Here is a 21525-nt window from a genome sequence, read left to right as displayed (position 1 = left end):
AGATGACTTTTTACAGGGACTACTATAGAGAGCAAGAGATACAGGCTATAAAAAGCAATTGACTTTGACTTGAATAAAACAAGAAGGACTTAAAAAAAAGGGAGGGTTCGACAACTTTTCAGTTATAACTTCAGTGGTTTGAGGCTTGCTCAGGATAGTTGAAGTTGGCTGCTGCTCTTCTCGACTCTTCCCTCTCGCTACATCCCTTGTCGGATTTCCTAAAAGCACAGAAAGGCGAAGTGGTCAATCTTTTTAGGCAAGACAGATAAAACCAGTACTGTAAGTTTGGCTCTGCCTTAAGTCGAAGTCATTAGAAGAGAATCTGCTTCGATGATGATGATGTCACACAGCTCTGTCCAGGGTCTTCAGCAGCCTTATTTACTCTTCCTCAAAGTACTTTTCTTGAAAATAATACTCCCACTTTCATTTAGTTTATTAGTTTTAAAAGGTTGTAGTCTGCTCCCGTTAAGAGCAGACTACAAAGCATTTCAAAAAGATGTACAGCCATGTTGTTCCGCAGTCATAAAAGTAAAGCTTCTCTTTCCATGTGTTCTCCAATAGTAAACTTCAAGGATCAAAGTCTTTGAAGCCATAAAAGCACTCTTTAATCATAGTTTTAACAATCTCATTTATATATGTAGGTTTAACTGGGCGGTTTGGCGAAGATTCACCCTGAGCGATCTGAACAAACTGAACACCACCTAAGCCGAGATCAGTGTCTAAGTTGAGCGGTGATTTTTTTTTTTAGAAGCGTTGCTGATATGCTGGACTGAAGTCAGGTTAAAATCCTGCTGCGCTGTTTGTCCTCGGCTCATTATTCACTCATAGTAAGCAGAAAGGTGGGTGAGTGTCAGTGCGCCGAGGCGTATCGGGGACTGCAGGAGTAAGTGCATTGCTAATGGGTGGAAACGGCTTGCTTGCGATTCCACTCTGTAGTTGGCCCATTGACACGACATGTTGTGTTGGGTTTTATCACAGTGATTTATTTTGTTTCTTTTTACCCTTAGTCCTGGTTACTAAAAATCAGAGAGCGCCTTTCTGTGTAAAGCCTGTCAATATGCAGTGAAGTAGAGTACTGTGCTGGCTGTTTCTCTTTCTTTCACTTTGTGAATTAATTATTACTTAATTGACCTCTCAACTCTATTTTGACGAGCATCGAGATTGGATTAATTGTGTTGAAGCGATAATTGAATTAATCGTCAACTAATATTGATTAATCGTCGACTGGAGTGTACAGACAAAAAAAAAAAGGTAATTTGCTAAAAATACCATATGTTCAGAGCAGCAATAATCCAAAACTGTACAAAACATACATATACATTTTACATTTAAGATGAAAACACCATTGTCTATAAATATATTTAAGCCAAAACTCCTCAAGTGACGTAGTTTTAGCTTCGTCCGGTTCAAATTTACTGAAGGAATGCTACGTTATTGCATTTTAGGCAATAAACAGTTTTGTTTTGTTTTTTACTTAAAAACGGAATTGAATTGTTTAATTGCATCTTTTAATGCAATATATAAAAAAAGCAAACGAAAAGACTGCAGCACGTGTCGATTGATCGATTAATCGTCAGAATAATCGATTACTAAAATAACGGTTAGCTGCATCCCTAATTTGCTCGTCTTCTGTCTCTTCTCCACAGTTGGACGGCCGTTCAGAGGGAGCCGTGGATTCCAGGGAGAAGCTTCTGGAGTTTTGTTTTGACTACTGCTACTGGTCGGTGGAGTCTGCAGACCCTCACTACGCTTCGCAGGAGGAGGTAAAGACCTTACTCAAAAACTGACTCACCTTACTGATCTCCTTCCAGGATTGCCTCAAATTTTAGCTCCACCCAGCTTCTCATCAATTCTGCTTCACTCTCCCTTTTAAAGACAGACATGGTGATTGCCAAAACATTGTATTAAGGCTAAAACGATTAATCGTGATGAATCGATTATCGAAATAATCGTCAACTAATTGAGTAACTGAGTAATAGTTAACTGGACTAAAAAAAATGTCTATTGCTGAAAGAACAACATACTCAGATCAGTAATTAATCCAAAAATGTACAAAAAATATTTACTTTTTGCATTTAAGATAAGACAAGTATGTTAATGTGGTGAGCCCAAAACCTTCAACAGGCATAGTTTTAGCTTCACCGGGTTCAGATTATGTTAAAGAATTTTCTAATATTTTACAAAAAAGGCTTCAATAAAAAAAAAAAATAGGGAATAATAAATTAATTGATTGCTAATGTAATCGTTAATTGCAGCCGTACATCGTGTACTCTCATATTTTGACGTCCTTTTTCGTGTCCTATTATGGTCGAAGGCCATGTTCCTGCCGATTTAAGCTTTGTCCACATTCTCACATGTCATCTCTGTAAAAAGAGGCACGTAGAAAACCGCCATCCTTGTGGGGAGAAAAATACGAGAAGAAGGGGTGTGTGTTGTGCTGGTTTCACACAGATGGTCACTCGGGGATGTGATATCAGCTCCATCTGTTGCCCAGAAGTCTGTTTGCCTCAGAAGTTGCGTGTCTGGAGTCAGCAGGCTTTTCATGTCCTGGTTGTGATTGGGGCGATTAGGTATCTTCGGACGGCTTTGATTGGAGGGTGTTTCTGGAACCTGAGACGGGGCGGAGATGAAGATAAAGCTCATTCTGTTTCAGGAAATTTCTTTTCCTGAATTTAACTTGTTATTTTTGTTTGTTTGTTTTTTTCACCTAAGCTTTTAGTTGGTACATCTTAAACCAGTGTAGCGAGTTCACTTTGCTTATTCTCCTCTTTGTTCTTTAAGTTTACTCTTCTGCCACACCGTCTCCCCTCATGTCAGAGCTGCCTTTGTACGGCTTTTAGAAAGACATGGCTTCCACTGAGCAGACAGATACAGTCATCTCAGCACTTGTTTCCCTTTTTTCCCCCCCCCCACCATGCTCTGGTTCTGGCTTTATCTTCCTCTGTCTTGTGCAGAAAATGTCCACTCACATTGGCCTGCTTGCCTGAAGGCATTCCTCTGATGACCCTGGGTGGGCGACCGAGCACTCGTGGAGGACAGAGCTGGTGGATTTTAAATCTGACCTCTTTTCCTGCACCAAGAATTGTCTATTTAACAAAGGGCCTTCTGTGCTAGCGTGGCAACATTAGCTGCTAAGAATTCACTGATATTTAAAATTGCATACTTTTCCGTTGCGTGACGTTTGATTAAAAACAGTGAAAAAGGAGAAATGCTGTGCAGAACAAGAAGCATGATTTATCGGGGCATGCTGAAACATTCCTAGTCTCTCCTAATTATTTCAACAGATAAACAGCTTCTAGAAAACGCTTCAGTTGGCAGATTTCATATTTGTAGCTACATTTCCAACAGTGCTCTGTGAACCATTTGATCTCATTGCCCTCTTATAATTTTTTTTTTATTTTTTATTTTTTTTTAGATTTTATTTGCTTCTTTCAGCTTGATGAGTCGATGCTATTTTTGCCAACTCCTGTTGTTTCCCACATGTTTTCTACTGCAGAGAAGGAATGGAAATCATTTCTGTTTTACATTGTATTCCCTTTGGAGGCCGGGACTTTATATGGACCAAGGGGATGCAATGAGATACAGGAGGAACGGGTTCTAAGATCTGGCTTTTCCAGTCTCAAAACAGGCCAGATAGCCCCTCCAGCTCATACGTCCCCGCCTCCAGTAAATACTGTCAAGCGATAGCTTACACCTGTTACTATTTGGGATTTTCATCTGTAGTTCCTTCAGAAAGGAATAGTGGAAACGTGACAAACAGTGCCCCCTTGATTATTTTGCATTTTCATTGTGTTATAGTTATAAACTTCAGTGTAATTTCATTGAGATTTTATGTGACAGACCGACACACGCGCAATAATCTTGTTGAGTTAATGTCTTTTTATATAGCACCGGTTCACAATAACTGCAGGCTTAATGCACTTTGCAAGACAAACAGATCCAATTTGCATTTAAGTAGGCAATTCATTCTAGTCATTTGGGCTGATCCGGATTCAATTACACACGTTCCAATTCAACCATTGTTATAAATGCCAAGTTGTAAAAAGTTAACTACGGAAACACAGCTGATTGCATCGAGTCATTAACTTTGCAACGATTCTCCATACTATGTAGTGACAGTGAGAAGGAAAGACTCCCATTTAACAGGAAGAACCCCGACTCGTGGCAGACTTGGACTTTGAAATGACAAAGATACGAAGAAAAACATTTAATGCAAAGAGTATGACACAAGTGACATGGTAACCACCTAAACATTAATCAGAGAAGCAGCCATGGTAACTCTGGAGAAGCTGCATACATCATCAGCTTGCAACTGGACACCAGGTTGTCTAGCCTTTGTGGTAAGTTGTCAAAAACAAAGATTACAATTGAATCTACATACAAAATACTTTGTGTGGTGAAAATCTAGCATCGCAAAACACCTTGAGCATCATCTTGCAGGGTGTGTTTGTTTAGCAGAGACAGGGAAGCTGGTCAGAGCTGATGGGAAGATGAATTGAGCTAAATATACAATCAAATCCTGAAGGAAAACTTGTTAGATGCTGGGAAAGATTAGAATCTGTGGGGAGAGCTCTGCCTTTCTAGCAGGATAATGCCCGTAAACAAAAAGTGGCTTGCCAGAGTACTAACTCGGTGGGAAGAGGAGGAGGGGACTGAAATACTTTTTGGAACAATATTAAAACTGTTATTGTTTGCATCCGGAAATATTGCGCATGCGCTCAATGCTGGAGGACAAAAAGATTATTCTTTTACAAGCCATCAGTAGCCGCGCCGCCGCCATAGAACTATTCCATTAACTAAATGAAACCTGGAGATGCAGGTGTACATCAGATGTGTTGATCAATTCAATGCAGTGCGCCACAGCCAAGGAAAAAATAATGCAGAAAAAAACATTGAAGAGCAACTCAAAACCACTGACTCGTTGCCCTAGCAACTGCCAACAACGCCACTAAGGATTAAACACCAAAAAGCACCCAGACACGCAAAGAACACAACATTCAGTCCATTACAGTTTTGTGTTTTTAGGCTTGATCTTTATTTTCCGAATATTAATAAGTGATTGCTGTGGTAGATTAGCTACTGCTGCTATTAGCTAATCTAACACAGCAGTGGTTGATTAGCTAATTTAAACACTCTCTCTGCTGATTATCTGTCAATACTGTTTTTTTTTTATTTTGTAACTGAACCAAAACACACCAAATTTCACATTGCATCTGCATGTTAAGGTTGTCAAAGTCAAATGACTGACCCACTTCCCCTTCCCTTGCTATTTTTTTTTTACATACATTTTCCTGACTTTGTTAGCTAGTTGTCGTAGTATTGACAATTGGTAGCAAATCACTGCGTCTCTTTTTTTAAATATATCACACGTACATTTAAGAATTTGCGCCTTATATTGACAACTTAACAGCTAAAAAAAACAGCTAAAATAGTAGTCATCATCAGCGAGCAGCTTTTTGCCCTCCAGCATCGAGATGGGGGGCAGAATCTTGCATGCATGACGTCATGCTGCGAGGGGTCTATGTCAGGTGTAAATATGTTTCAATTTAGTCTCTGATTGCTTTCCTTTTGGGGAATGTTGATGGTAAGGAAGTTTTGCCTGGTGAAGAGAGTCGTTTTTGGATGGGAGTCAAAATCCATAATGGAAACCAGCTGTAGATTCAAAGCAGCACAACAAGTTATGGTTGTTGACTAAATGCGAGCTCTGTTTAGGTTTTTCACGACTTCATAACGAAAACCCCGAGCCCATTTATTGTCCCCAACAACAATATGAGAGAAGGAAATTTCAAGAGAAGAGGAAAAAGGACGGAGAGTGAGTGACATTGTGAATTCGGTAAATGACAGAGGAGGGAAAGAAAGGAGAGGAAATGGACTGGGGGGTGTTCACGTTGCCTGTGCAGCCCCCCCTCCCGCTCTCATTTGCCAAAGTCACAGCTGCCTCGCAAAGTTATTTTTCACAGTTAAATCCCACTGTATAGACATCATTGCTGAGGACTTGGCTTGGAGCGCTTTTTCTTCACTGCCAAATGAAGTCAGTTTGCTGGGGGTTTCCCCCCTCCTCCTCCTCTTCTTCCTCTCTGTCGATACAGAGCAAGATTTGAATTGCTCACGCTGTTTCTAGGTCTGTGTGTCAGTGGTGCAGCTGACTGGAGAAGAATAGTTTTTCTGTGTCCTGAATTAATCCTTCATGCGCGTGCGAGGATCCAGTCCGCCTCTACTCATAGCTGGAGCGAAAGCCAAAAGAATGGTTAAGAGTTGGCCACAAATAGGACAGCAAATAAACCGCAAGCTGTCAACAACGCACAAGACACGCCCCGCAACATTTTCTATTAGCAATGGCAGAGGAGTAAAATGAAGAATAACTCTTCTTGAGAGGAACTCACATCCTGGTGACAGTTCAAGGACATTTCCCGCCAGAAGATACACCAAGTAAAGACAATTTCAGTGCTTTCTTTTGTAAAATCTAGCACCTATGCCTGCAGACTTCTTCTACAAACACCTTTGAAAGAATGCAGCGCTCTCAGGAGCTCAGTGAATTTTAGCATGGTACTGTGATCGGATCCCACCTGTGTAGTAAGTCCAGTTGTCAAATTTTCCAGATGCTAAATATTCCACTAACTGTTTGTATAACAAAGTGGGAGCAATTTTAACTCAGACACACAGCGGCAGACCACCTATGTCAAAGAGAAGGGCCAGTGAACACTGCATAGTTGTCAGAAGTCACCAACTTTCTGCAGAATCAGTAGCTGCTGACAGTGCCGGTTGTAGCTTTCGGTAGCCTTGTGCAAGATGTATTTAGGAGGCTTCTTTTTGTGAATTGGCAACACCTTAGTTTGTTACACTTTCAAAAAAAAAAAAAATAAATAAATAAACATCAACAAAAACAGTTGAGTCTTGAAACTGAAAACTGAAAAAAAAATTGATACAACCAACTTGAAACTAGGTAATAATAAAATATATATTTTAAGTGTTCTTTTCTACATCCATAGAGACAAATATTTTTTTTTGTTAAACAAAATCCTTCATTTGAATTTAGAAAATTAGCACTTACTACCAGATTTTTCTGTAGAGCAAATACCAAAGCGCAATGTCACTTGACACGTTATTGGCTGGCCTCAACCAATAACGTGGCTGGTTGGACTCAACCATTTTTCCCCACTGAAAAATCTTACTACTTTGGCATAGCAACAATTTAATGCTCCCTACTTATCTCATGTAGAAACAGTCTGCCGATGGATTCTTCCTTTACTAATATGACTTTGCACCGTTGCGCAAAGTGCATTAAGGCATGGATGAGCATGGAAAGATATAGTATGGCAGAACTTGACAGATCTGTACAGTGTCAAAAATGTGCTTCTGGAAGAATGTGCCAATATTTCCATAAACACACTCCTTAAACCTTCTGGAAAGTCTTTGGTGTATCTCAGAAGAGGAGCAAAAGAACAGGATGCCACTGAAGTAGGTATGGAAAAAAAACTTTTGGCAATATTGTTTATGTTCAGCCACAAACATTTGCAACATTCTCTAGTTTGCATGTCACTGCGCACACACTATGCCACATGCCGTTTGCTGGAAGTTTCTTCCAATTCAAGTCAAGTTTATTTGCATAGCATCATGAAAACATCATACAGTCACCAATTATGAAACAAGCAATAAACATTACACTTTGTCAAATGCTATCATCAAAAAAAATCATCAAACAGATGTACATCAGATGTGTTGATCAATTTTTCACTTTTTACTACCAGATTCTAACCAGGTGGGTTTTAGCCTTGATTTAAAGGGACTCAGTGTTTCAGCTGGTTTGCAGTTTTCTGGAACTTTGTTAGGGGAGCATAGAACCTGAATTCTGCTTCCCCATGATTGGTTCTGATTCTGTTGATGCAGAGTAGACTAAAACCAGAAGGCCACACACGCACGCACGCACGCACGCACGCATGCACACACACACACACACACACACACACACACACCTTCAGATTTGTATTTGTTAAAAAATGTAAAACTATTCTTATCCTCTCGCATATTTATCATGTGCAACTTTATGCTGCTAATTTACATTAACTCTCAAAAACACTTTGAAACTGGGGGTTGTAATGCCACAAAGTGGGACTGCATCCAAAAAGCGTGAATATACATTTCCAAATATGTATTATTATTCATTATAATAGCAATAATATTATTCAACCCTGACTTAAGCTCTGGAATTCTTTCCATAGTTTTCTTCCCTTATATGGTTTATAACAATCCTCAAAGTTTAATTATCCAGCCCAGATTCTATCAGGAACGCCAGTATTTCCCCAATTTATTCCACACTGGGGAAACCTGTCAGAAAGCTGTACCCTATGGAGATCCCACAAGGCTCTCATCAGTCTAAAGCCTGGAGAAGTCATTGCCAGCTTGTATAAAGAGTCTGATACGTAACTCAACTTTACAGTGCTTCACTTTGGCCCCTTCAACAGGAACTGGGGGGAGGGAGTAATAAATCTCCTCAACTGTCTCCAGATATACTTCTGTTTGTCTTTAATCTCACTATATTTTTGAAGTCTTTTCTGTAAAGAGGAATACCTTCATTCTTTATTTCCTTTCACTTCTTGATTATTGCTGTCTGTTCTTCTGTTCATTTGGAAACAGACCGTCCTGTGATGAGATGCCTCTCCGTTTGGCCAGCACATCTCTCCCTGCTCCCTCTCCCACAGCCCCGTTGCTCTTCCATGCTAATTTGACCTACAAATTCTGTCCAAGTGTGACAAACGATAGCATTGTTGAACTCTGGCCAAACAGCTTCCTGCCTGTCTCCTCTGGCTGTATGCGATTTTCGTCTCTCCTGTCCTCATTGTCTTCAGGTTTTTAGCTTCGTTTCCGCCCCCACTCCTCTCTAATTCTAGAACTTGGATTCCTCACAGGAAGGACACGGATCTCCTGTGACATTTTTTTTTTTCTGTGTCTAAACAAAGGCATTTAGTTTTGCTCTGGACCCAGCTGTTGTGTTTGTGTAACCCAGTTGGATAGCGTGGGACAAGAACCGAGAGACCCTCGCCTCTGCTGCAGCTGTCCACTCTTGGACACAGACAGCAACATTTTTAATAGTATTCAGTTTGACTTGTATGGCGTGTTACGCCGGATTTTACATCCAGCCTCTTGTTTTTGCATTTGTGCTCTCCTACTGAAATTTGTCGAGAGAAGATTAATCTTGGTAGTTATGGAGCCAGGTTTTTGTCACTTCTGCTCCAACCCTGACTTAAGCTCTGAACATTTCGGGTTTTAATTATGATAGAACGTTTCGACTCACTGGCCTTTCGCCATCACCCCCTGACAACATCTTAAACACACACACCAGCTAAATACTTTTCCATTCAGTTTAGCGTAAAACAGGCCTCGTAAAAAGAGACCAGCAGTTGGCATTTAGTACAGCAGTGATTACAGGAGCTGCCTCTTTAAAAAATCATTACACTATTACTTTACCTCTAATAACCATCTTCTTGTGTATGTATGCTGAGATTTCCACTCCTTTCCAACGTTTATCAAACTCTTAATTGCTCTTAAGCACTCTTTCTTCATGCTGATTGGTCAGAAGCTGAGCTCAGTTTTGTTGTTCCCATGGTTTAAAACTAAAGCTGAACACTGTACTCGTTATAGCCTGGATCTCTGGGAGAAACGCCAGTCTTGTTTTAGAACCGTTGTTTTTCTCAGAAAACCCTGATCCAGCTCAGTTGGACATTTGCAAACTTTTGGAGTCTAATGCCTTATTTTGATTATAATAAGCTAGCATTCTCTTTACAACTTAAGGCTGGCAGTGACTTTTTAAAATGTATTTACTGACATGTTGTGAAACTGAGTGTCAGTAGATTCATGAGGACACTGGTCTTTTTGGTCTCATCTGATCATCTGTTACGCTTGCTGTATGCTTCTTCGTGGTAAATGGACTGAGCTTGTCAGACCAACCAGTGGAGCCACGTGAAGGGTGCTTTCATACCTGATAGTCCAGTAGACTTAGTTTGATTGGGGACCAGAATTGCAACATTTGTTGCATCTCGGCTGTTGCGGTTCGCTTTCACACTCCACTTTGTGAAACGATCCAAACCATTTGAAAAACCTGTTCCCCCTTCTTGCCCATGGTGGCGCTGCACCAAGAAGCACTGAAGGACATGACAAGAAAACCTCTGAAGAAGACCCTGAGCCGCGACTTCCTTCTTCACAAAATATGAACAAAAATCAAATTTTAGCGGTTGTTGGATTCCTTTTTTGTCTTTGGTTAAAGACCACAAGGGATCTCTTCCGCTAGACTACACTAGCATTTGTTTTGGATGTATTTACCCAGAAAGCCCTGCGCTGTAGACCGCTCTTGCTTCAGGACTGGTCTCCAATTCCATAAGGAGCAGATTTGTGGAATTTCCAGATAATGATTGTATGTCTGTCTTATCAAATTTTCCCTTCCCACTGTCTCTTGTCCATCTTGTTCAGAGTTGTCAACTTCTTGCTGTTTCTTTGACTAATGCTATCCTAGCAGTTAGGTTACCTAAAGGCTTTCTCTTTCAGGCTTTTACCAGAGAGCCATGTTTCGTCCCTACATTCTCTCCTAACCACTCATACATTTCCTACATAATAAGGAAATCTGTGGTCTCCTGTTCCTTTCATTCATTGCAAGACTATGATTTTTTTTTTTTTTACTCAGAAAAGGAAGCAAAAGTTTGAGGCTTTTGTTTTTGTCTTCCAGGTTTTTTCCGCTTAAGCTCTTAACTGGCTGAACATACACACATGCAAAGAAAGGCACTCGTGTGCAGTGGTCCAGCGACGAGAACAGCCTTGCTGAGCATGAATGTGTTTAGTCTGTCCCGTGTGTTGTTTTCGGAACTCCGACTGGCCAGCTCTCTTTCCGTGGCTCCGGCCCAATGACTTTATCTCCAGGCTCTTTCCCCTGCTTCGTTTCGAGTCTGGAGCACATTTCAGTACCCAGAATGCAGCTTGCTTCTTACCTCACCTGCTTTGTTGGTCCAAAAATATCCCCCAGTGTTGCAGGGGTATTTCAAACTTTGAAAGTAGGTTGTGACAGAAGGCTATTGTATCCAAGTTAGACAAAGTACTCAAGCACAAATTACAGTTTGATTGTAATGTGTTGTGACAGCAATGATAAACAATAGTATTGTTTTTAATGTTGCATGACTTTTCTTGTCTAGACACACTCGTGGACTCTGAATTATTTCCCTTCAGGATTCTGAGATTACTTTAAAGTTTTTTTTTCTTCAGTGTTTTTCTCACTTAAAGTAAAACAGAAATGCTAATTATGGTGAAAAACTATCGGAATTGTGTTCAGCAGGTTAGGATTGTTTCAGATCTAAAGGAGCGGGTAGTTAAAGGAAACGTCCGTGTCTTTGTGAAGAGCCAGAGGGGATCCTCGGTATTGTTGTGGCGCCTATAGAGTGAGTTTAAAGGGTCAACTTTAACAAGAGCTGTATTGATTCTGTTTCTGAGTGAGGAGAGAGTCTGTGTCTGTTTTGAAACGCAGAATGAAGACAAGACAGGAAAGTGCTTAAAACCACCATTCAGTCAAGAGGTGGGAGGTAAAAAGAGTTGACGTTTATTGTCAAGGTTTCCATTATTGAACCACAGTTAAATGATATGCTTTGACGTCACACTTTTATGTGACTAGATTTAGATGTTTTCCATAAAGTATGTTGTTTTAACATTATAAGATCTACATTTTTACCCATGTGTATACAAAAATTTAAGTTCCTGTTGTGCTTTGGGAAACTGGTTGTTATAAAGATGCATTGATCAGTCACCCACAACCTTTCCTTCAGTTGGGACTGATCACCGATCGGCACGTCATACACATCAAATTTCCCTGTTTAGTAAATGCATTGAAACGAATAAATTCCACCATTTTCACCCTGCCCACCTCATTCATACTGCTCCAGGATTGATTACGTTAGTAAGCTGCATTTTGATAGCTGCTTCAAAGCGGTTTGATTTGGTATATAGTGAGCAGTATTCTTAAAAATCACTGGTTAGCAGTTTAGCTAAATGTTTTTGTCTGTTACAATAACCACACATCTATTATGTTGTTTTAAAGCGTGGACGATAAGCTTATTTATTTCATTTTGTCAAAGATTAACCTTCGGGTTCAGCTGGCGTTAAAGATGAATATCTCCTGCGGTCCGTGGATTATTGTCCATCGGCAATCTGACAGTAACCAAAACAACACAAATGTGGCTTAATAATCTATCCTCAACGTGGCCACCAGACGCCCTGCAAGCGTACTGCTCTTCTTACGAGTAAAGTAAAACTTAGAGATGGATGAAAATCCTCCACCCATTTGTGCTTGGGTTCTGACAGTTCACCGTCATCTAAAAAAGATCAGCAGATCTGCTTACTCCAAATCAGATATGATTTTAGGTTTCACAAGCAACGAATGACATATTTATGTCATCTTACTATTGGTAGGAATTTATTAGTGCATAAAATTTAGGTCTTTCAGTTCCTGACCCCATTCCTGGCACTATGACAGAAAATTACCACATAAAAAATGGGCATATACACATAGAGATTTAAAAGTGTAGAAAAAGGCAGATTGATATTGAGTTATGTTTTTACCTTTGTCATAGTCTGTGCTGTAGTTGAGGTGTCCAGGCAGATAAATTAGTTTTTTGCTCGTATTTTTTTCCGGAAAAGATCATTTGTTTCCATAAAAATGCCAGAATCTAAATTGTCAACAGGTTTCAGGCAATGCATCAAGATCCAGGATAAAAGATGGATAAAATGCATCAACAAAAACAGCTTGTGCTTTTTCCTTATTTTAGTTGGGAACAATCAGCTAAATGCTTTGTAATGTTGTAGCTCCTTCATTTTCTGTTGGCTTTAAAGTTACTACCCAAAACACATTTTTCTTGTTTTTTTTTTTTTCCTAGTCCCTTGGTGGGAAAAATGGAATCAATCAAAATCAGAGCTAGCAACAAAATCGGTATCAGCCAGGAAAAGCCTGAATGTTACTTTTAACTCATTTCATCTAATAACAGGCTTTTGAGTAGTTTAAAACTAATTTAAAATAATCAAACTAATGTCAAGAAAAGGACATTTTGACTCTCTTGGTGTTTTTACAACATCTCTCAGTCAGATCCTACTTAAGCTTCTCACGTCTCCTGAGACTGGATGATGGTCACATTATAAAGCACTTCTTATTGCAAATATACCCGTGTTTAAATTTATGAGCTTGTTGGAGCTTTGAGAGCTTTCCTACTTTCCCCTACATGTGCGCCCATTTCTCCTTGTCCAGGTTCCAGTCTTGAGCCTGGGGCCAGGAAAGGGGACCCCTCACTGATCCCAGGGTGTGTTACGGTTCAGAGGTAGAACGCTCTGTGTGTGTAGATCAGGTTGCCACTCCCTTAGGCATGTGTTGCCTTTGGATTGTGTTTTCAATTGAGAACACATTCCTTTGGGAAATGGTTATATGTATAATTTTTCATTTATGTATTTTTTTTGTTTGTTTTTAATTGTAACTGCCAAACGCTTCACATGTATCTTCACATTTGCACAAACAACTGCAAGAGAGGGAGACGCAGACGGTCCGCAGCGTTCATCTGATTTTCGATTGTGTTTTTTGATGAGATTTTTTGTTGAGATGGACCTCTGGGTGATCGCTTTTTGCAGATTGTACCATGGTTTTCAAGAAATATGGTTGATGTATGTGTCAGTCTAAAGTGGCGATGGTTCGGTTTTGCCTCTGAAGCTCAGAGAAGAAGAAAAGAAAACAAAAGGCCTCAGTTGATTGTTTTTACTGGGCCTTTTTCTGGGATCCCCAGAACTATGCTTTGTGAGCTTGTTTATTCTCCTGACCCAAGCATTTTTCAGCTTTTTGGCCATCACGTTTTCTTCAAATGCACATTCTGGGAAGTTGTTTACGCAGGGCATTAGCTGACCTCCTTGCTCCTTGCACAAACACTTCATCAGGAAGCAACAGTACCTCCCCATGACTGGCCTGATGCCACTGCACTGTGATCAGAAAACCTTGGTGTAGGAGCTGCACTCTTGTAAAAACACAATGCGTTTCAAACCAAGGGCATTTGCTGTAACGCTATAAACTCTTCAACACTCCACAAGATCTCAAGCATTTTTTTTTCATTACTAAAAGAAACTTTCATGTATGCTCCCAGCAATCTTACTTTTTTCCCCTACACTGTTTTTGTTACCATTCAACACTCTCCTGAATCATCTAATCCTCTGTCTGTACAGTGCTCTAGTTGTCTTATGTGTTTGTGATTCAAGCAGTGCTTCCAAATCTCCACAGGTCTTCCAGGATCTGGGTGTGTCGGTGCTGGCCGGAGCATCTGAGGGCTACAATGTGTGCTTGTTTGCTTACGGCCAAACGGGATCAGGAAAGACGTACACCATGATGGGCACACCGGTGAGGACTATGCTATAAACTTTGCATCGTGATAAGAATAATTGTTGTGCTTTAATAATACGAGAAGACAAGTTCCATAAAACATTTTCTTCTGTGGAGAAAATGACTAATTTGTTTGTCCATCCATCCATCATTCTCTTTGTCTTACAGGAGTCCATTGGACTGACGCCTCGCATTTGTCAGGTAGGACATATCGCTTTTGCAGGCGGTTAATTTTCCTTTTGAATTTGCGGTGGTTATTGGTGTTGGGTCATTTCTAGCTCTTATCTCCTTTACAGGGCTTGTTTTGTCCTGAAGACTCTTTCTCTGATGGCCAAAACTCAAGCAGAGTGGAAATCAGGTGGGTCAGGGGGGTACTTTGGTCTTTGAAATTAAACTTGCCGACAAAAACTCAAGAAACGGGAGAGGAATCTTGCATGCAGTCGTCTGACTGGAAGTCATGATTAAAAGACACACACACACACACATGATGTCTTGTAAATACATCAGAGAACATTTGACAGAGTATGAAATGGGTCACATCTTGTTTTTGGATGAAATCAGATGGCGCTATCATCCAACTCCTTGCATGTCAGTGTACTATGTTTGAAAAATTACTACTCAACGGTAGACCTGCAGCTGAAGTAACTCTGTTGTAGCATAGATCAAATGCGCATCATCAAAGTATCCATCTCTGACGATGTTTTGAATCTGATGTTTATCTTCCATTCTGCAGCTTTTTGGAGATCTACAATGAGCGTGTAAGAGATCTGCTGAGAGGAGAGCAGAAGAAGAGGACGTCCCTTAGAGTCAGAGAACATCCTGAGAAGGGGCCATATGTTGAAGGTTTTTTCTTTTTTTTACCCTTTTAATATATTAAATGTTTCACAGCAAGGGTTTAAGGTGTACTTCCTAAGGATAAGGTTTTAAGAGTCTTTGCTATTTTAGCCAGACATGGATTTATATAGAGATGCTTAACTCCTTCACCTCTCACTGCTCCAAAACCGAGGGATCTCTTATTTATTCTTGGACTCAAATATTCCTACTCGGTGCATACTCCTATGGTAAAAACTCAAGGTACCGTATAGTCGTTCATAATTGATGTAGCTGTATTTCAGCTGCTACATTTCTGCAGGAGCTAAGGTGATTTTGAGAGAAAAATGAATGAGTATTTTGAGAAAGGCTTTTGCCTGTAAATTTGAACTATAAAACTGTAATCATAAGGAAGAATTTGGTTTCTGAGATATATTAAAGACAAATTTCAGAGGCATAATTCCTAAAATATTGCATCGATTCGTCACAGTTTGTTCTTGCTCTGGTTCTACATCTGTTTATTTTCCAAACCGTGCAACTGCTTGTGTTTAAAGCCCCGCATCCACTCATTGTTTGCATCAGGAGAAATCCCAGTGGTCCACAGGAAGTGATGTCATTTCCTTCTACTTCCAAGCAAACCCCTTCATCACACATGAAGACACACACACTTCACTTAGCAAATTTTTACCTAAATTTGAGAATATTTGCCTAAATCTCAAATTGATGGTCCAAATTTTACCGTCAGTCTTTTTGTTTTTAAGTTGATTTTGTAGTTTCGATTCTGTAATAGGATTCAGATTAATAATCTATAACAGACAGACATTTTTATGAGTTGAGAAATTTAAACCCATGTAAAAAACAAAATTATTAAGCAAGAATTACCTTGTTGTTGGTGGAACCATTCACAGGGAGTTTCTCAATAAAACGTTCAATTGGATTACTTTCCATTGTGGAAAAACATGATTAAATAGTAAATCTTCAATGTTTTTTCTGTCTCGTTAAAATCAGACCTTTCACAGCACATGGTCACTGACTGCAAACAGGCCATCGACCTCCTGGAGGAAGGCATCGCTAACCGCATGACGGCAGCAACCCACAACCACGACACCAGCAGCAGATCGCATGCCATCTTTACTATTCAGTACACACAGGTGGTCACGTTTCACAGCTTCTGTAAAGTGTTCTTAGTTAACAAATGCAACATATAAGAAGTGATAATTGTACAGTTTTGCCAGCTTAGTGCTTACAGATTGTCTCTCCTTCCACAGGCAATACTAGAAAACAACCTGCCTTCTGAAACGGTCAGCAAGATTAACCTGGTGGACTTGGCTGGAAGGTGAAAGTGGTTTTGATGTTTTTTTTCTTTCCCCCTCTTGTGAAATCGTTCCTAAAAGTGCCCCCTGGTGGATATTAGCTGCAGCCCTCAGATTTTTCTTCAATGAAGGACGGCATTAATCTCCATTAATGCTTATATTGTGTCTGACAGTGAGAGAGCAGACCCCCAGTACTGCCGGGACAGACTGACAGAGGGCTCCAACATCAACAAGTCACTGGTCACTTTGGGCATTGTCATTTCTGCTCTGGGTAAATAAAGTCAGACGTTCCTCACAGATCAGAATATATAGCGCATTTTACATTTTTAAATGTAAAAACTTCAATGTATTTTATTGGGATTTTATGTAAAAGAATATTATGTAATAAAATACACAAAAGGAATCATTGCATATTGTTTTTAACATGTATTATGTGTAAAAAGTCGAGTCACTTTGTACCCTTTCCTTCCCCATTTGTTGTAATTGTTTTTATGAATCGGTATTAAATCATTTCCCATTTCCTTCTACCTCATGGTTACACCTTGTGTTCGTACAAACAAAGAAATTCTCAATAGATCCATTGAAGCTTTTGTTTGTGAGAACTTTTGGAAGGCACTCCAGCATGTGTTTTTATTTGGATCAAACAGACCTCATGTTTTACACGTTCCTGTATTTTTTTTTTGTTTTGTTTTTTTTTACACTCTTTTCACGCCCTTCCACCTCTTTACCTCGACTGCCACAGCCCAGAACTCCCAGATGTCGAGCAGCTGTCAGAGCATCAACAGCGTGGCCTCTGAGGGTGACAGCAGCACATTGGGCAGTCACAGCAGCTCACTGTCTGGCGGAGCCGGAGGTGGAAGAAGGCTCTGCTTCATTCCCTACAGAGACTCGGTCCTGACTTGGCTGCTAAAAGACAGTCTGGGCGGCAACTCCAAGACAATTATGATCGCAAGTAAGTATTGCTTTTCAGATTGGAGCCAAACGATTGTTGTTTACATGCACGCGCTGAAGCAATATGTCAACTATTAATCGGAAACACTGCCGTTTTTGGTGCGTTGATAGAAATATTGTTCTTAATTCATATCAGACGTTTTTATTCTGGTGCTTTTGTGCATGTCACTGTGTTGCAGCGGTGTCGCCCTCTGCTAACAGCTACAACGAGACCCTCAGCACCCTGCGCTACGCTGCGCATGCCAGGAACATTGTCAACAAGCCTCGTGTTAATGAGGTGAGTGGCTCTTCAGGTTCTTGAAAGTAAATTGAAATAATATAAGGCATTTTTCTTGGATTGTTTTGACATGTTTTATTTCTGTTTAACTTCTTAGGTTTTATTATTTTATTTTTTTAACCATTTTTGCTCGAGTAATACCCTATTTTACATTTCATTAGTTTTTATTTATTTTCATAAATGTTTCATTCATTTTAAAAATATTTTTAAATGAATTTTTAAACAATTAATTGTGAGTGATCGATTATTGAAGTAATCATGAACTATTTCAGTAATCTATCGATCGTTATTTGGAGCACACAGACTCAAAAAAAGCTATTTGCTAAAATAAAAAAAAAGAGGAACCAGCATATCTAGAGCAAAAATTAAGCCAAAATTGTACTGATAGTGTTGAATACATTTAATGTGAGATCAGAAGCTTTGATCAGGTTTTCGTTTAGCTTTAACCCTTTGTGCAGGATCCAAATGTGCGGCTCATCCGGGAGCTGAGAGAGGAGATCGACAGGTTGAAGAGCATGCTGCTCAGCTTTGAGTTGGTATGGTAATGTTTTACTGTTCAAGCATTTCAGATGCTGCGGTGCGTCTTGATGCATGTATAATTTTTTTAAACTGTGCAATATGTTGACTGATTATTTCTTTTGCCCTATAAATGGACAGCAGCGTAATCCCAGCCCGTCTCTGAGTGATGAGAGAGACGGGAACCTTTCGGAAATGGTGCTACAGAACGAGCTAAAGGTACCGGAGAAAGAAACAAGATCCCAAACATCCACTTCTTTCTCAAATCGCACTTTTATGCTGTTCCTCGAGTCGCTCCAACAGTTCATTTGTTCCTCCGTGCAGGTGGAGCAGCTAACAAAGGACTGGTCGGAGAGCTGGAGAGACAAGAAGGAGCTGCTGGAGCGGTACAGTGTGGACATCAACAGAGACCGGGCCGGTTTCCTCATCAACTCCCTTCAGCCCCACCTGGTTTCTCTGGATAGAGATGTCCTCAGTACTGGGATTGTGTTTTATCACCTCAGGGTATGAGAATCCTTAAAAAAAAAAAAAAAGATTAAATCTGCAGCACTCTTGTGTAAATCATTCGAGAACAGTCAGTTTTTTTATTTTGTGAAATCAGATTTGTTTTTAGATTAGTTTTGGCAGTAGTTTATACTGTGGTAAAAAAGTGTTTATGGCCTTGTTTACGTTTCTGATAATCTTTTATCCTCCTGTCTCACATTTTTTAAACCCTAGAGATGTACATCTATCACACATTGTTAGAAAAATACACGGCAGGATGCTTAAATCAAGCGCTTCCTTTAGACTTGCTCTACTTTTTTCAGCATCTTTGTCAGCTTTCCTGACTCCAACCTTTTCCTTCTTCTTATCCAGATTCCTCTTCTCCTCCTCACACTATTTGTCTCTGCTTTAAAAAAACCCCTCTTGACTAAAGGTGTGTTGTGTTGCCTTCCCTCTGTCCTGTCAGTTCCCCCCACCCCTCTTCAGCGTATGTCAGTGTCTCTCTGCTGCCGTTCACAAAGCGTGATCGGATCAAACGCCGTTAGCTCTCCGACGGGAACTCGGAGGAGCCTAAACTGTCCCGATTCTGACATTGACAGGGATATCCTCAGGCTTGACGATTACACCGTTTCACACATGTGACCACTTGGGACTTGCGTGGTCCTGAAATCATATAAGAAAATCTTGATACTCTTTCGATAACACAAAAGAGTAAACAATGTTTTTTTCTTTTTTACTTGTCAGGTTTAGTTTAAAGATTAGAATAGAATGTAGTTATTTTTGTACGTCGCTGTTAACTGTTGGAGTGAGTTATCGTAGCGCCCCCTCCCTATGCCTCTCCCCTTTACCTGCAGGGCTTTGTCTGTTTCCTTTTCTTTCGAAAGTGTTGGTGCAACTTTGTGCCAAAACATTCACATTTTGAGTCAAACTGCACTCAGAATCCCTTCCAGCACAGTGAATCTTGAATGTTTTTTATTGAGACTTTAAGTCGACAAAGTTGTACATAAGAGTGAAATGGAAGGAAAATTATGCATGATTTTTGATTTGTTTTACAAATGAAAGTAAGAAAATTTGTTGGTATTTACACCCGATGCCTTTCTAGTAACCCTAATATCTCAAAATAAAATCCAGCGGAACTTTAGAAGTTACCTATTTCTAAAATTGATTATGTGGAATTTAATTAACTTCAAAGTTAGGTTAGGTTATCAAACTGATTCAGATCAGACAAATACAGCTTACATGTAAAATGCTAGGCTTTCAGAAAAACATGTCATAAAATAATAAGGGTGGGCGATTTTTACCAAAACATGCACTGTTGGAGAAAAATGGTTTAATTCAGAAAAAAAAATGCATTTATTTTATTCAGTATTGTCTTCATTTGTGTAGTTTTTGTTATTACAACTGATCCTTTTGCACTTTTTCATTTATTATAGGAGGGAATTACCCGCATTGGACCTCATGAGCAGTGTGAAGAACCACATATAGGTAAAAAATACATATTTTTTTTCTTAAGTTGTAAATTCATTCTTGTGAAAGGTAACTGCTACATAATAGAGTGGGTCATGTAAAGTTAAATAATCTTTTAGTCACTTTTTATGATTTTAAATGTGCATTTATGTTGAACGTTGCATCTGTAGAGCGTCGACACATCTTTCTATATCAGCATGTGTGAAGCCGTCTCTGAATCCTGTTTGTAGTCGTTCAGGGCAGTTCCCGCTGCGAGATTGAAAACCACGGGGGTGTGGTAACGCTGCGACCGCTGCCGGGTTGCGTCTGCCTGCTCAACGACAGAGAGGTCACCGAGCCCTGCAGACTGGCTCAAGGTCAGTCGTGGTCGTCAATAAAACCGCTGGGTAATAACGTCTGTGTCCACGTTGGACGACGATTCGGAAAAATCAACAGAGTCGGATATCTTGGACTCGTGACTGCAGTTAATCTCAAGATGTCGTGTAATTTAAAATTGTACCTGTTGAGGAAGGAGCAGGCAAACACTCAAAAGCAGCAGCAAATGCACACATCTGTGTCCTGAGCTTTGCAATGAGCTGAGCGCAGCATGTTACAAAGAATACCTCTCTGCACCTCCAGGGACCGTGATTACGTTGGGAGGAGCGCATAAATTCCGCTTCAACCACCCGGCAGAGGCAGCCGTCCTTCGGGAGCGAAGACGGGTAGGTACCTGCTCACCTAAATTAGCATTTAATCCACCGTGATCTGCATAAACGTTACGTTTTTGGGTGATTAAAAAGTGTTTTAAAGTAAACCTGCTTTTTTTATTTTGCCGTTTTCAGGTTAGTGAAGGTGGTTCGACGTGCAGCTATGTTGACTTTTGCTCCGTGACTCCTGATGACGAGTAAGTACCGTCCTCAAGCACAAGGAAAAACTCAGAACAAGAGCAATTACATCTCACGTTATTCATCACTCACATGAGTGTGTGGGTGTATGTGTGTGTGGAGTGCAGTCGGACCTCTTTGCAGCTCTCTGATTATAAACATTTACTAGGAGTTAAGAGTTATAACAACATCCAGGCAGTGCTTCATGCTGCTGTTGGTGGTGGTTTCAAACATATCAAACTGTCCCCGGTTGCTGTTTACAGTTCAGCATCGGGGCGTTGCTTAGTTACTGCTGACGACTGCTTTTGTTTGAAACCTCCCTGCACAACCAACAAATCATAATGTAGTCTTTTTATCAAGTGATCCACGGATGAAGTTGAGATGCTTTTTTTTTCATTGCTTCGTTATTTCACGGGACTCACTCATTCCGTGAGTCCCGCTTCTGTTTTTCCAGTGTCAAAG

General features: G+C 40.1%; 1 protein-coding gene across 2 annotated transcripts in view; it reads left to right on the top strand.

The window, feature by feature from the left end:
- LOC103148365 (stAR-related lipid transfer protein 9-like) overlaps positions 1–21519 on the top strand; it is a 27262-nt gene extending 5743 nt beyond the window's left edge. The window contains exons 3-19 of one of the 2 annotated variants that reach the window (XM_016679145.1): positions 1647–1763; positions 14285–14401; positions 14552–14584; positions 14680–14741; positions 15117–15226; positions 16202–16344; positions 16462–16529; positions 16680–16777; positions 17249–17458; positions 17637–17734; positions 18193–18270; positions 18395–18469; positions 18575–18754; positions 20167–20218; positions 20431–20556; positions 20819–20901; positions 21022–21519. In XM_016679145.1, coding sequence (XP_016534631.1) covers positions 1647–1763; positions 14285–14401; positions 14552–14584; positions 14680–14741; positions 15117–15226; positions 16202–16344; positions 16462–16529; positions 16680–16777; positions 17249–17458; positions 17637–17734; positions 18193–18270; positions 18395–18469; positions 18575–18754; positions 20167–20218; positions 20431–20556; positions 20819–20901; positions 21022–21087 — 1716 coding nt within the window. In that variant the 3' untranslated portion in view covers positions 21088–21519. Of the gene's footprint in view, positions 1–1646; positions 1764–14284; positions 14402–14551; positions 14585–14679; positions 14742–15116; positions 15227–16201; positions 16345–16461; positions 16530–16679; positions 16778–17248; positions 17459–17636; positions 17735–18192; positions 18271–18391; positions 18470–18574; positions 18755–20166; positions 20219–20430; positions 20557–20818; positions 20902–21021 lie in introns of both variants that reach the window. The other variant, XM_016679144.1, reaches the window with a different exon arrangement.
- Positions 21520–21525: the final 6 nt, after the last annotated feature.

The sequence above is a fragment of the Poecilia formosa genome, unplaced genomic scaffold (assembly GCF_000485575.1).
Source record: "Poecilia formosa unplaced genomic scaffold, Poecilia_formosa-5.1.2 Scaffold203, whole genome shotgun sequence".
NCBI lineage: Eukaryota > Metazoa > Chordata > Actinopteri > Cyprinodontiformes > Poeciliidae > Poecilia > Poecilia formosa.
Note: the sequence above shows the minus strand (reverse complement) of the source record. Positions and strands in the feature narration are given on the sequence as shown.